At 38.1% G+C, this 16,076-nt stretch overlaps 1 protein-coding gene across 15 annotated transcripts in view; it reads right to left on the bottom strand.

Annotated features, from left to right (window-relative positions):
* Positions 1-16,076, bottom strand: part of PDE1C (phosphodiesterase 1C) — a 642,269-nt gene that overhangs the window by 30,843 nt on the left and 595,350 nt on the right. For 4 of the 15 annotated variants that reach the window (XM_086396466.1, XM_086396470.1, XM_086396474.1 and 1 more), the window contains one exon: positions 5,941-6,591. The exons of the other annotated variants lie outside the window; for them this stretch is intronic. In XM_086396466.1, coding sequence (XP_086252592.1) covers positions 6,578-6,591 — 14 coding nt within the window. In that variant the 3' untranslated portion in view covers positions 5,941-6,577. Of the gene's footprint in view, positions 1-5,940; positions 6,592-16,076 lie in introns of those variants that run through there. 15 annotated transcript variants of the gene reach the window in all.

The following is a 16,076-nucleotide window of genomic DNA, read 5'->3' on the forward strand; positions in this document are numbered from 1 at the left end:
TTCATCTGTGCAGTAAAGATTTACAATAAACACATAATTTATTGAGAGCAGTTTAGCATATTCTTTTACATGAATCCTTGTGATTTATTTTTGCATTTAGAGATGTAATGCTATGGCGTTTCAATAGTTTCTTTTAGTACAAACAAGCATCATGAGGAACAAAACACTCTTCTTTAGAATGAATGGTCATTCTCTTGCAAATTTCAACCTGCATTTTATCTGCTAGAAACATATTTCACATCACAGAAGTACACTCTATCGCTGTCATAAAACACGAAGTCCATTTCATCATCCTTACTTTTGGAAGGACTTTCTCAGAACATATCCAGAAATGCCTTCCTTATTCCTACAAGGAACTACTTATTCAGCATGATTTGGATTGGGTTCAAGATTTTTATTCTGCTTGCCTCCTTCTTTTGAGTCTTATTAAACATTCCTGATTTTAATCCAGACAACTCCCCCAATATCCAGCCAAACAGTAGCAAAATCTAAGACTGAGGAGATGAGCTGAGTTATCCATTCATACATGGTCAGTGCCCTAATGAAAAAAAGGCCTATAGACCCATGGTGAGGACATAACTTCCTAAGGAGAAAAACTCTGCACAAAAATTGTGCCCTAGACTGAGGGGAGATAGGAAAAGTTGTCTTGTTTAGTCACTCAGTCGTGTCTGACTCTTTCACAACCCCATGGACTGTAGCCTGCCAGGCTCCTCTGTCCATGGGATTCTTCAGGCAAGATTACTGGAGTGGATTGCTATTCCCTTCTCCAGGGGCATCTTCCTGACCCAGAGGTGGAACTTGCATTTCCTGCATTGTATGATTCTTTATCGCTGAGCCACTTTATATTAGCTCAAAGTGAGTCACCTTGGTTTGGGTAATTGATCTCTGATGAGGATTTCCTTTTTCATGCTTCCTTTCCCTAAACTATTCCTTCTTCCCCATCTGCCCCAACCTCATCCTTGGCCCACAACATGTCCTCATGTGGATTACAGTGGAACAAGATAATCTTGTTTTTTCCTTATTTTGTGTTTCCATGTGCTAAAAAGATGCTGCAAGCAGAATGGCTTGCCTGGGCAGAGGCAAAAGAAGGAATTTGCAAAAGGTAGAAAAATGAGAGAAGAAAATAAGAGAAAGGTGAAAGAAAGGGTATGAAAAAGATACAGGGAGGAATCTGGCTGTACGGTGGGCACCAGAGTTGATAAAAACCTAACTGAGCTCTACAAATGAAAACAGCAATTATTTTTAAAAAATTTTTACAGCATATAAAATTGTATAAAAATATCAAAGCAAGAAAAAAAGGAAAATGTGTACAGTTCTATCTCTAGAATCAGTTACTGAACAATACCTATGATTGTAGATTTTTTTTTTACCATAAATCTGTGTATATTGGTATATGACTATATTCTGTACCATCACACATATACCCATTCAAAGACAAGGACAGTAGCATACAAATACCTACTCCAAGATAGATCACCACAGAGAAGCAAAAACTATACAAGAATATGCCTCCAGGGCAATCTATTTAAAAGTTATTCCATAGCCATTGGGTTTCTGTTAGTTCAGAAGCCAGCTCCCATGAAGATACACAGGTGTGGTTCAGGAAACATGACTGAAGCTGACCAGAGCTGACGGCCTCCAAGATGCCACTGATGGGCCTACCACAGCCAGCATTTCATTCCGAGACTGTGAGATCTCCGCAACAGAGACCCTGAGTGAGGGGAAGGGCCCACACACCACCCCCTGCTTCTCCTGGTTCACTGGATATCTACCTAGGCTGGGTTCCAGTTAAGTCAGCCACTGTCTTCCGCTTGAGAACAGAAGCCAGAATAAATGTCAATTCATTTCAAATATGTCTGCCAATATTTTAAAGAAAAAAATGGATGAGGTGGAGGAGCATTAATTAAAATAATCGGGAATTAATAATGTTTAAATTGACATTCATGAATCTTTCAGTCCGGGTTTCCCACTGCACCCAGACTGAAATTGTTCAATGTGAAAACAAGCTATTATTATTTTTTTTTTTTGATGAAACAATTTTAGGTAGGTTTCCTAGAGGAGCACTGAGGCTTTTGCAGATGTCCAATAAAAACATGCAGAAGAATTCTCACTTTTCTAAACCTCCCTGAACCCCAATTCACTTATTAGATAAACCCTGTCTAAGGTTCTATAGGCTTGGTTACCAATTCTAATTCTACTGTCATCTCTGTGCCCACTAGCACTCTTGATGAGAGGAAAACCTTAACAACTGAAATCTGGTCTTGGTGGGTAGTATGTCTTTTGGTTCTCAAAGGGATATTTTATACAAATACAGTGCTGTTCATTACATTTTTTCATTAAGTTCATTTTCTTAAATGATAACGAGGCCTTTAATCGTGGATCACTGTCAATGAATTAAAAATATTGCTTTCCACTTATTCATACAGAGAATCCAATATAATATCATTATTGCAACATTATTTAACATCCAATTTTGCTGTGGCTCAGTACTACGGTGACCATAATATTGGCCGAGCACTGATTCCCCACACTGCACATATACAACCTTCTACTCACTTCAAGAAAGCCTATTTTGTATTTCAAATGTTACAACTTGGATTATAAATAAACCCACTGGTAATGGTGTCATCATCCCTTTTAGAAGAGCATTTTCATATAATCCTGTTTTGGCTTGCTTTTAGGTTTTTCATTTGTTTGCTTTTCTTAAACCCAAAGACCATAAAGAAGTTTTAGTTTTTTTTTTTCCCATGAACTTGGCTCTGATAATTTTCCCTGTATTACTTTCAGTTTCCAGTCCCTTATAAGAAGTTGTGTCACTAGGGTATGTCAGCACACACTTAGAAGATAAGCCTTTAGCAATGCGCCTGACATCTAGAAAACGCTGAGTGAATTTTCAGGCAAATGTGAACTTTGTTTGCACTCACAGGTGGCTAGTGGAATTCAGCTGGACAGTTCGGCATGTGTTTCCTGAAGGCTGCCCGTGTGCCAGGCACTGCGCTGGGCCAGTGCTGCAACTCCTGTCGGGATGTGTGGGGATCATGGAATCAGAATGAAGTTTACTCCCTGAAACCCCCATTATTGGGAAAATAATACTACATACATAGGTTTTAATCTCAGAATCTTCTCTCCTTATGAGAGAAGATTTGGGGCCTTTTTTTCTTTTCTTTTCCTCTTTACTCCATGGGGAATATTATGAAATTATTTCTATCATGAAAGTCTCTGCTCAGAAGTTAAGAATAGAAAAAAATATATTACATATTCTTCCTATTTACCTATCTAAAGAAAAGTGATCCATGACAGAAGTGATATTAAAAAACCAGTATGCTTACTCCTAAAATATGGATTGGTCTCCATAGTTTTATCTGCTCTCTGTCTCACATTCTGTGATAATATTGCTCTCTACTTTTTATTTTTCATACTTATTAGAGGCATCATTTCAGGTGGAGAATATAACGTAATGGTTTTAACTCTGAAAATGGAATGAACGGGTGCACTGCATTGTTTTTTGGCTCTGAGATGTCTAGATATCATTTTATTGTTTAAGCATATCAAGTCCTTAATGTGAACCTGTCCAAAGTCTTGAACAGTTTTTCAAAGCTCCAGGAATGAAATGGACAAAGGAAGAAAATCCACTTGAATTTAATGGGTTAGAAATGAATCTCTTGCCTGCTGCCATAAGCAACTAGGGCTTTAGAAAGGTTGGTGTGAATAAAAGCTGCAACAAAGTCCTGCCTATGGATGGGTCATTATGGCACCAAAACGTACCACATCAACAAAATGTGGCTGTAAAGCTATTTGGTGACATGGGGACCCAAACTCCAGGGGCTAACTCAGGGGCTACATGTCACTTTCCATCCAGGAACACATAGAGCTGGTGGTTTGTCACTGGTTGGAATGTCCCTAGTACTCTCCCCACATACCAATTAATTCTGAACTCAGGTGTGTAAGTCTTTGCTTTTTATGTGACAACAGAGTAAGGTGTCATAATCCATGCAATGGAAAAATGTGCATCCCACATTGCTGCTCAACTTGGAGGGAGCTGTCTGTGTCAAAAGAAGGGAAAAGACCACAGAGAGTGAGCTAGAACTCTGGAAATACTGGTGTTCCAGGCAATACTGTTGGCTTACCAGCTCCAGTATCAATTTATAGCACAGTAATACATTTTTAAATTATAAAAACAGATAATTTTGCTTTTTTACTCAATGTCCCTTCAAAACACTGTTTAAGGATTTAAAAACAAGAGTTACATGGAGCTAATCTTTTATCACACTGAGAGTTCCAAGCAGAGTGATATCTTGAATAAAATTCTCTTCCCACTTTTTTCCAGCTAAATTAATGACTTAAAGCAAATGAAAAACATTTCTGTCTTTATTGGTGCTAGAGAAAATGGCTATATTCCTATTTTATTTTCAAATATTGTTTAGTCTTGTGTGTTAGAGTATAAAAGGAAAGCTGTAGGCATTGTATTTCGACTGGCTGCAAAGCTGTATGTAGAAAAATACAGAATTGAAATGAGGTCAGAGGTTCAAGTTCCAAGGTCAAGAACTGACACGCACTGGTTGTATTTCATGCCTAAGACCATCTCAAACAGCACAGTTTGCAAATCAGTGTCCTGTGCACTGAATGGAGTTCATAGGCGTGTTTTCTTTGGCTAGCACAGTGTTTATACATTTCCGAATTAATTGCCAATATTAAAAAATTTTGGAGAGGGTTTATAGAAAATCTTAGATATCTTGGCCCCTTATTCCTACTTAATCTCTCAGCTGCCAGCCACTGCCCCGGGGGGGCAGCGCACACCCTCCCCATTCCTCACAGCCCCCACTGCCTCTCTGATACCCAGGCCCCTGACTGACTGCCATTTGTCACAATCACTCTGATATTATGGCTTGTTTCACTCATTTACCTGACTTGCCAGGCTTCTGATTTGAATGTGTGATCACTTGACTTACTGTGGTCACTGTTAGGAAAAGAGGAGGAGCAGCAGAAAAACCTGTGTTCTTACCAAGCAAAATGTAAATCTGACCTGAGAACTCTGCTCGAATACCAGTATACCACCGTACTCTGTACCACAGGGTTCTCCAAACCTTTCTGTTGGGGAATATTTCAGTGAGACAAAAGGCCTTGTAGACTATATATGCAGTCTCCTTCTTTCTGTCTGAATACCAGCATTTTGCCTTCATATTGAGAGGATTTTTTTGAGTGTCTTTGTGCTTTTTTAATGTGGAAATTAAATTTGCAAAGAGGAATACACTTAAGCCTATCATCTAGTTCTCTCTGTTCCTCTCTCTGATCCTCCTCCATCACGAGCATATTCATGGATTTCTCCTTGCTGCTGCTTCTGCTAAGTGGCTTCAGTCGTGTCCGACTCTGTGCGACCCCATAGACGGCAGCCACCAGGCTCCCCCGTCCCTGGGATTCTCCAGGCAAGAACACTGGAGTGGGTTGCCATTTCCTTAGGAAGGCCTCAAAGATTCCTTTGTGAACTACAACCACACTGTAAGGATCAGTTTCATCCAAATCACACCGTTTAAATCCACAGAATTACTTGATTTGCACTCCACTGGATCTCATGTGTGACTTGGTTTCAGGGGCTGTATCTTTATTCTCTTTCAGGGCTACATCTAGTATTCTTATTTTTGATTTGTGCTATTAATCATCTCCTACCTTGTGTTTCTAAAGGCTCACTAGAATGAAAAAAAAAAATTACTGAACATATCTCCCTGATACTAATTCCCTTAGTGCTTCCCTGAATAGAAAGAAGAGTGAAGAAGTCAAACCACAGATATTCAAAAGAAGAGAACCAGCCAGGGGTAAAAATTTCAGTAACCACATAGTTATGATACCCAGTGAAAACACTGGCTTTACTACCTGAACAATATGGCCATGAGCTGAAACATTCAGGCTTATATTAACGAATACACATGTAAATTAAGCGTCAAATAAAGAAAATCTCCTTTTTTATAAAACAAAAAGAATTTCAAATTACACAAATGGAAAGAAAAGCATGAGAACAATTTCTAAGTCTGAAAGGAAACTGGAGAAAAAAGGATGCTTCTGACTCAGAAAGTGAGCAACCAGAGACTGAAATTATAGTTTTATCTGTGATGAAGGCCAGCTTGGCTGCATCCACCATCAGTAACCAGTGCAAAAATAACAATATATCAAGAAATACAGTTGCAATTCCTGTGTGGTGGCTTTCTCAGGCCTCTCTCAGCATTTCCAGGATGTCCACTCCCACCAGGCCAGACAGGTGCCTTGAAAGCCAGGGCATTAGCAAAGAATTCTGAGGAAATCCCTTCATGTTTCTGTTTGTACAAAAATCAGAATTGTGTTGGTTGCTTGGGCTGTGCAGGGGAAGGGGTGTTCCCCCAGAGTTCTAAGACCTCAAACCGGCTCCCAGGAAGTCATCTCCTAGAAGGAGATGGCATGAGAGAAGGCCAAGTGCAGGGGGACTTGTTTCTGAAAGTTGTACAACTTCCCCATATATGGGTCTTTGTGGAAGGAGAAGAGAATGAAGAAGCTCAGCTAAAATGATGCAAGACACTGGCAGCCTCTCTTATTGTCTATGAGGTGTGTTTTACTCTTCTGAATCTGAAAAAAAGAAAAAGAAAAAGAAAAGTGTCAATGCTGCCTTTCCCCCCCTGCTCCACCCTTCAGGTCTGAGAAGAAAATCTGAGGGACAAAAAAGGGGGGATCAATTACACATTTCAATACTCGTCATAGACATGTCCTTTGCAACACAACTGTTCTATTCATAAAGGAGAAATCTTAGTGGAGAATTTTAAACACTGGTTACTTTGAAAGCCTTTAATAATACTTGTCTTGAACTAGAGCATCAAATATTTGGTTCATGCAATATGGATATTAAGACACCTTATTTTGCAAGCAGAATGACAATGACTGCCAGATCTGGTTAATTTGCCTCCGGGGTGGGCAGTATTGAAAGAAATCAGGTTCACCTAATCCCAATCATTTCCATAAAGCTATGTTCCTCTATCAGGATCCATAGCTATCTGCAGGAAGATGTTTCACACCTGACTAGAGACTCCCTGAAGGCAGGGAAAATATCTTTTTTATCTTTATAACTCTTCTTATATGTAGTGCAATGCCTGACACAGCGTATGCTTAACAAATGCTTCCCTAAAAGATTCAAAGCAAGATGAGTTCCAACTGAAATTATTGAGCAAATGGATAAATCACCTGAATTCTCTACTGGGCCGAGAGTGAGGTGGTGGAAGAAGACAAAGATTTTAACAGGACTCATTAATGGAAATAAACAATATTGGGTTTTTTTTCACCTGGTCTACTCTGTAACATGCAACCCTCAGTGGACTTGGACAAGATTTCTATAAAGCAAGCAAACAAATATTATTATGGTTGCTTCCCCTAAGTGTTGTGTGCTCTGTAACTCAGCATGCCTCACGGTGAGAGAGGGCTCCTTCCTGTGCAAGGTTCCAGAGGGATAGGAGACTTTAAGAGGATAACATCATTATCTCCAGAAATGTTAGGAGTCATTAAAGGACAAGAAAATTTCCCTTTTAACTTTAAAGACAAAGATGCTCTCCTAAACAAGACTGAGTTGAAATTAGGTACAAACTAGTCTGGAGAGAGGAGAGCGCTTTCTGATCTATTGTAATTATGGTCAATTCTCAGATTTTTCAGGGGCCATTGATCCAGGCCTCCTGTGGTCCTCTTTCTTCATTCTGGTCCTGTGTGTGTTTACTCTCCATTAGCACCTTCACCCACTTGGGAGAAATAACAGAGAAGAGAAAAACTTCTGGCCAACCACTTCACTCCGATTCTTGCAGGACCAGAGAGAGAAGTTGCCAAATGCCTTATGGGAACTTGCCAGTGACAGAAAGAGGAGAAACAAAAGCGGAAATCAAGGATTAGAAATTTTCCAATGTTTCTGATCATTTCTATGAAGTTTGGGCCAAGGGGGAACCGCAAGACAGGACTGACTCCTTAATGCTTGGCCTTGTCATTATCAGTCTGGGGTCATACATAAGGAGACTCCTTTTATTTTTAGATGGTTATTATAGTTCCAATCACCTCAAGAGATGGGCCCAGACCCTCACATATAAAGCTCAATTTTGTTATGACAGTACAAGGTTAGGTTTAACATTTTACTAAATGATTGATTGGTTGGAAAGAAGCTAGAGATAGCTGATATGGATCAGTGTTACACCCAGTAACCTCCAGTTAGCCAAAAAACGAAAATGATGCACTTTCTGTGTCATGCAGTCTGGGTTTGTAGAGGCCCGCTGTCCTGAGTGCTGCATCTCAGAGATGGAAGAGGTCCATCCAGGGTGTCAGTAGAACCCAAAAGCCCTTGAGAGGAGATCTTCCTCCCTTGGTAATCACTGCTTCCAAATGATATGCGGAGTGGCTGGCTATGAATCTCTGCCTCCCCCTCCTCAGCCTTCTGGCCAGGGATTAGGAAAGGAGTTGGTCAAGGAGTAGCAAAAAGGGGTAAATAAAGGTGGCTTGTATGTTTAAGCTGTGCCTTATTCACTGTCACTAAATACAACCAACAGTAAAAGAGGAAGAGGCAGATAACTCTGCGGCTGGGCCTGTGACCTGAGTGACTGTCCCCAGACTTTCCAAATGCATGTTCTCTCTAAATAAGAATCTCTTAGGGCACTCAGCCTCCAGTGTCTATCTATAGGAAGATGTTCCATCCCAGACTGTAGACTCCTTGAGGGCAAGGAAAATACCTTATTTATCTTTATAACTACTCTTTAAAAAAAAGTTTTATTGGAGTATAGTTGATTTATAATTCTGTATTACTTTCAGTTGCACAGAACAGTGAGTTATATATATACCTATAGTCACTATTTTTTCTTAGATTTTTTCCCCCTATAGGTCATTACAGAGTTTTGAGTAGAGTTCCCGTGCTATAGAGTATAACTCCTCTTGAATGTAGCACAATGCCTGACACACAGCATATACTCAGCAAATTACTGTTGTTTCATCAAAAGGCAGAGAATTAAGTATAAGGTGGATGGGACAGACAAAGGTGTAATGATGAGTAGGAAATCTCTCAAATAAAAAGGAAATCATAAATACACTGATTTTATAATATATTCAATAGCAAATTATGATATGTCAAAAATGTGTACTCCCTATGAAGAAATAGCCCATTGTGCATGACACTCTGTGAGACTAAGCTCCCAGAGAAATAGCACCTGCTTTCCAAGCGGCTTTGACATGGCTCGTAAATCTCCTCACTCTACTCTTTCTCTCCTGAGCTTCAAATGTCACAGACTTGCTTTGTTGTGTTTCAGTTTTGTGTATTCGTTTTCAATGTAAACTAAAACTGCATAAGCACTTAAAACTAAAACTGGGTAAAACTACAAAGTTAATAAAAATGAGGACCTAAAACCAGAGTGTGAGAAATCACTCTGTATTGATCTCATTTACATGACTATTTTTGTTATAGCTGCTTTGAATTCCATTGATTGTAAATCGAAGTTGGCTTTTTGGAGGCCACAAAAAGTAGTTAAACTCACTCATCTTTTTAAGAGTGATTGATGAGCTGAAATGGAAAATATCTTCACTCAATTTGGGAAAATTCAAGAAAATATCTAAGTAAGTGCCACCTCCTTAACTGCCCCTAGACGAAACTTCTCACATTTCATAGTGATGCAGCCATGCGGATTCTGAAGCCTGAAGTGTGTGGTTGTATGAATTCACAGAAAGGTATTTACTCCGAGGGAATGAACAGTAGAGAATGTTTCCGCAACTTCATTTAAAGAAATAGAAGATGGAGATTTACAACAATGTGGCCCTATTCCTCCCTTCCCAGGCTGCTCCAGAGATAAGTAGAGATGCTACAGAAAATCATTTGGTTTAAAGATAGCTGTTTTAAGAGGCTTAAAGTTCAGATTTGATTTGACTCCAGATATGTGTTTAGCAGTCATACTGTTTATTCCTAGATCACAAGCTGAATATCTACAAGGCAGGCCTCATGGAATCTGGCACTGGGTTTTAAAAACACCTGTAAATACTTTTATTTTTCATTTTTCTTGGGCTTGATTTTTTTATTGCCTGATTCAACTATCACCCAAGCTCAAAAGCAAGCTGACTTGGCTGAGCACAGAGCTGGAATTAAACCAGATTTTCAAGTCCCAGGAATCCTTCTAGAGCTGCCTCTCCATGGAGTCAACTTTCTACAAAAATAACAAAGTGATACTGTAAGCAATAGAAAGATCTTTAAAAGGCTAAATAGAAAAAAAAAAAAAAAAACCTGCAGAAGAATAAATGTGGTAAAACTAAACCCAATTTGGGAGAATGGCATTGAAACATGTATAATATCATGTATGAAACAAGTTGCCAGTCCAGATTCGATGCACGATACTGGATGCTTGGGGCTGGTGCACTGGGACGACCCAGAGGGATGGTATGGGGAGGGAGGAGGGAGGAGGGTTCAGGATGGGGAACACATGTATACCTGTGGCGGACTCATTTCAATATTTGGCAAAACTAATACAATATTGTAAAGTTTAAAAATAAAATAAAATTTTAAATAAATAAAAAACAACAACAACAAAAAAATATCTAGTAGAATTTCTGTGGTGCTTATAAGCAGGTCCTGGTCTGGTTTTGTTTCTTAATAATGAGGAAATACTAAAAACAAACTAACAATGCTTAGAGATAGGCATTGTTTTCAATCTTCTAGGTCGTAAGTGCAAGACAGCTATTTTATTGTTCCTTTCTTTCTTTTTCTTTTTTTTTTTGGCTGCAGCATGTGGGATCCTAGTTCCCTGACCAGGGATCAAACCCAAGCCCCCTGCATTGGACATGCAAAGTCTCAACCACTGGACTTCCAGGAAAGTCCCAAGACAGCTATTTTAAATGGTTACCACCAAAACCCCAAAGTATACATGCATGCTTTCTCCTTGCCCCAAATGATAGAGGATATTATTATTCTAAATAATTCTAATGAATTATTCTAAATTAATTTTACTGCATATAATACCAAGGCTATAGCTCTCCTAAGACGGGTAGATGAATGGATGAATGGATGGATGATGGATGGAGAGAATAAACAGATGATAAAGTAAATTTGTAGGAATATAATTTCCTGAAACCTTACCTATGGTATCATTTCCTCATTTCCTAACATTTACCCATTTGATTCAAATATACAGAGTAAGTACAAAGGGCAGTTCTTAGGTTCAACACTTGTGACTTTTCTTTGCCTTTTCTTTTGATCCTTGGCATCTGTGCTATCACTGAGAATAATGATCCTGTTAACTTTTATCCTTTTACCTTGCTGTTTTCTTTCTTCCTTTATATAGCATGGTTCTTCTTTCCAAACTTAAACTATGTGAATAACTGTCTCTTGTTCTTCTGTCCCGTATTGTCTAAGGTATTTTACTGCCATTCTTCTCTGTATTAAGAACCTAGTACTTCAACACTGCTGCTGCTGCTAAGTCACTTCAGTCATGTCCGACTCTGTGCGACCCCACAGACGGCAGCCCACCAGGCTCCCCCATCCCTGGGATTCTCCAGGCAAGAACACTGGCGTGGGCTGCCATTTCCTTCTCCAATGCATGAAAGTGAAAAGTGAAAGTGAAGTCACTCAGTCATGTCCGACTCTTAGTGACCACATGGACTGCAGCCTACCAGGCTCCTCTGTCCATGGGATTTTCCAGGCAAGAATACTGGAGTGGGTTGCCATTGCCTTCTCCAACTTCAACACTAAAGGAAACCAAATACTCAGCTCACCAAGCACTCCCGGACCTGACCCCGACTAAGAGGTAAGTAAAAGTCAGGCATCAACAGCTCATTTCACTCCTCCAGGTCAGGGAAGGGCAGAGTTATCTGCACCCAAGTTTTGTTTCTGATCAGCTTTTGAATCTTCTATTTTTGAAGCCAACAAGAAACCAGAGAATAAGGAAGTCCTTCAGAGAAAGTTAAATGAAGCTGAGATTTTAGGCCTGAAGTATTCTGACTACTTTTCATGTTTTTCCCTATTTTATTAGTTCAGGAAAAAGAAAGATTCAAAATGAATGAAAGGAAAAAAAAAAAAACCAAACATTTATTCTCATGTTTTCACTGTGGCTCGAGGCTATAGAATAAAAATAGCATATATTGTAGATAACTAATACTTGTGAAATACAGTTATCATCACTTGGAGATCAGGCTGCCCTTTGGTGTAAAACACTAAGAATAAACACAAAAAGAAAGCTTTGATACTCGCTTGACGTTGCATTTTTAACAGCTCTTCTAGCTTGTGGGTGTCTAGAAAAAAAACGGCATTAACAATGGAGACAGCTAGTTCCTGGCTTTGGCACATATTTCAAAAGCAGCTGTTTATTTTTTTTTAATTTATAATATTAATAGAGTTTCTTTTGACAAATGCATTGTTGCTTGTGTTTCTCCAATCACTTACAACGAATCTGACAGAATACAATTTTTCTAGGGGGAAAACAGATAAATATTTATTTCATGAATACTAAAAAGTTATTTTTAATCCTGAACATCAATAAAAGAAAAAAAAAGACAAATCACATTTCCCCAGTAGTTCCAAAATTGTAATCTCTGTCAAACCAGGTTCCTTGAAAAATTCAATGGTACATTAAGAGTGTAACGAAATGTCTAGAAGATAGAGTGAAACAATGAAAGCTTATATACCAATAATTGCTAGGGAAAAGTTGTTTAAAAAGATTAATTTCATCATTAACAGAGAGCACATAATATACTTTTATGTGACATTTCTACTATGTAGTTATTTGGTAAGAGACTGGAATCTAAATGGCTATCTGAAAAACAAGAATGGACTTGAGAAGTTTTCTTTACTATAACACAATTTAATTATTGTAAATGTGCCAATTAACACTGTATTATACATATATACATGCACACACATATATTCACATACTATATACATATACACAATCCACATATATGTATATTGTATATACGTATATATATATATACACACACAAATTCAGTTGCTGTTTGATACTACAAATGTGAATTTCAACAACATAAAACTTACAGGAGTAAATAATAGTTTAATATCACTTGTTCCTTTATGATCCATCATGAGGATATCTATTATAAATCCTCCTTAAAAAGCACATTCACAGAACCTAAAACTATATTAAAAACACATTGGTTTGAAATGGATGCTTATAACCAAAAGAGCTAACTGTTCTGATTCACTGTGACTCATCTATGCTAGAGCCATGCGGATGTCACAGTTGTTATACTCCCATGCTTTCAAGTGTATCATCCTCAGTAAAAAGGAACAAAGAGATTTTTTTAAAATTTTCACCCCATTTGACCATTTGCAACTCACATACAATGGATTGGTTAATAGTTTTCCCCAAAATCCATCCAAAAAAATTATACTGGGTTTTGACATCACTTCACTCACAAAACTCTTATTCTTGGGTCAACCTATAGCAAGGTTTCTAAAATTAATTAGAAAATGGCACTGAAGTTTATCAATGAAAAATTGTAAGTAACAAAACCTTTCAGGATCTAATTAGGGTATCTTATCTAGATGCATAAAAATAATAAGCATCTAAAAATAATGTTGAAATTCTTTCATTTATGAACTTTTTGTTGTTTTCCTTTGACAGGGACATTGCAGTAGAGGGTTAAGACATTTGGGTTGTCACACAACTTGAGAAAATAATGTATAAAATGTTTCAAAAAAGCACTTATTTCATGTCTCTTTTTTGCTAAACCATAGCATTTACTTACTGTTGATGCTCCATATCTTGATACATACAAATATATTAAGTAAATGGGTCACAAGAGTTTTCATGGACAAATGGCTAAGGGAAATGGGATATTAATCAGAACATGTGTTGTTATGATGATTTATCTTAGTTGGGACCAAGGGCACTCCAGATGTTTGGTCCTATAAACTGATGGAAAATAAGGATCCTAGATTCTCATGTGGAAGGGAATTCCTTCATTAAAGAAACAGAGGAAAGGACAAGATGGCAGAGGGGTATGTGGACATAGAGTACATCTCTCTCCATGGATACATCAGGAATATACCTTCAGACACAGAAGTGCATGCAGAACACCAGCTGAGAGTGGATAGGAGTAACTGACCAGTGGAAAAGAATACATAGACCCACGCAAAACTCAAGATCAAGCCCTGAGTCTTTGGAGTGGGAGCACTGACTCCAAGATTCTAAACTACCAGAGAACTAACCCTAGGGAGTATCAAATAGTGAGAACTCACACAAAGGAAGCCACTTGAATACAAGACCTGGCATCACTCAACCACAAGTAGCACCCTGTGCAGGATGCCTCATCTAAATAACAAACAAAACAAAAATACAAACCCAATCATCAGCAGACAAGATTACCACCTCACTGAGCCTTGCCCATCAGAGGAAAAACAAACAAACAAAAACTCACAAATCTCACCCTACAGCTTACACAAACCACTTACACCAACCTTAGGAGGGAAGAAACCAAAAGGAAGAAAGAATTCAACCTTGAAGCCGGGGAAAAGGAGACCTCAAACACAGTAAGTTAAGAAAAAATAATGAAAATGCAGAGAAATACTATACAAATGAAGGAACAAATTAGAAACTCAGAAGTCCAAATAAATGAAGAGAAAGTAGGCAAACTACCTGAAAAAGAATTCAGAATAATGATAGTAAAGATCATCAAAAACCTTGAAAACAAAGTGGTGAAAATGCAAGAATCAATTAACAAAGACCTAGAAGAATTAAGAATAAACACACAGAGACAAACAACATGATTATTGAAATTAAAAATACTCTAGAAGGAATCAATAGCAGAATATCTGAAGCAGAAGAATGAGTCAGTGAGCTGGAAGATAAAGTAGTGGAAATAACTTCTGAAGAGCAGAATAAAGTAAAAAGAATGAAAAGAACTGAGAATACTCTCAGAGACCTCTTGGGACAATGTCAAACACACCAACATTCGGATTATAGGGGTCCCAGAAAAAAAGAGAAAAAGAAAGGGTATGAGAAAATTTTTGAAGAGATTATGGTCGAAAATTTCCCCAACATAGAAAAGGAAATAATCAAGTCCAAGAGGCACAAAGAGTCCCATAAAGGCTAAACCCAAGGAGAAACATGCCAAGACACATACTAATCAAACTAACAAAGACTAAACACAAAGAATATTAAAAGCAGCAAGGGAGAAGAAACAAGCAACATACCAGGGACCCCATACACTTAACAGCTGATCTTTCAGCAGAAACTCTGCAGGCCAGAAGGGAATGGCAGGATATATTTAAAGTATTGAAAGGGAAAAATCTACAACCAAGATTACTGTACCCAGCGAGGATCTCATTCAAAATTGATGGAGAAATAAAAAGCTTTTCAGACAAGCAAAAGTTAAGAGAATTCAGTACCACCAAACCAGCTTTACAACAAATGTTAAAGGGACTTATATAGTCAAGAAATACAAGAGAAGGAAAAAAGATCTACAAAATCAACCCCAAAACAATTAAGAAAATGGCAATAGGAACATATATATCAATGATTACTTTAAATGTAAATGGATTAAATGCTCCAACCAAAACAGACAGACTGGCTGAATGAATACAAAAACAACACCCACATATATGCTGTCTATAAGAAACCCACTTCAGACCTAAAGACACATATAGACTGAAAGTAAGAGGATGGAAAAATATATTCCATGCAATTGGGAAGCTGGAGTAGCAATCCTCATATTAGACAAAATAGACCTTAAAATAAAGATTACAAGAGATAAGGAAGGACACTACATAATGCTCAAGGGATCAATCCAAGAGGAAGACACAACAATTGTAAATATCTATGCACCCAACACAGGAGCACCTCAGTACATGACAAGCACTAACAGACACAAAAGGAGAAAGTGACAGTAACACAATAATAGTAGGAAACTTTAACCCCTCACTCACACCAATGGAAAAATCATCAAAACACAAAATTAATAAGGAAACACAAGTCTTAAATGATACATTAGATGAGATGGATTTCAATGATATCTTCAGGACATTCCATCCAAATGCAGAAGAATACACTTTATTCTCAAGTGAACATGGAACATTCTCCAGGATAGATCACATCTTGGGT

This window comes from Bos grunniens, chromosome 4 (assembly GCF_055505025.1).
Source record: "Bos grunniens cultivar Pamir isolate PY7600 chromosome 4, Bosgru_T2T1.0, whole genome shotgun sequence".
Taxonomy (NCBI): Eukaryota; Metazoa; Chordata; class Mammalia; order Artiodactyla; family Bovidae; genus Bos; species Bos grunniens.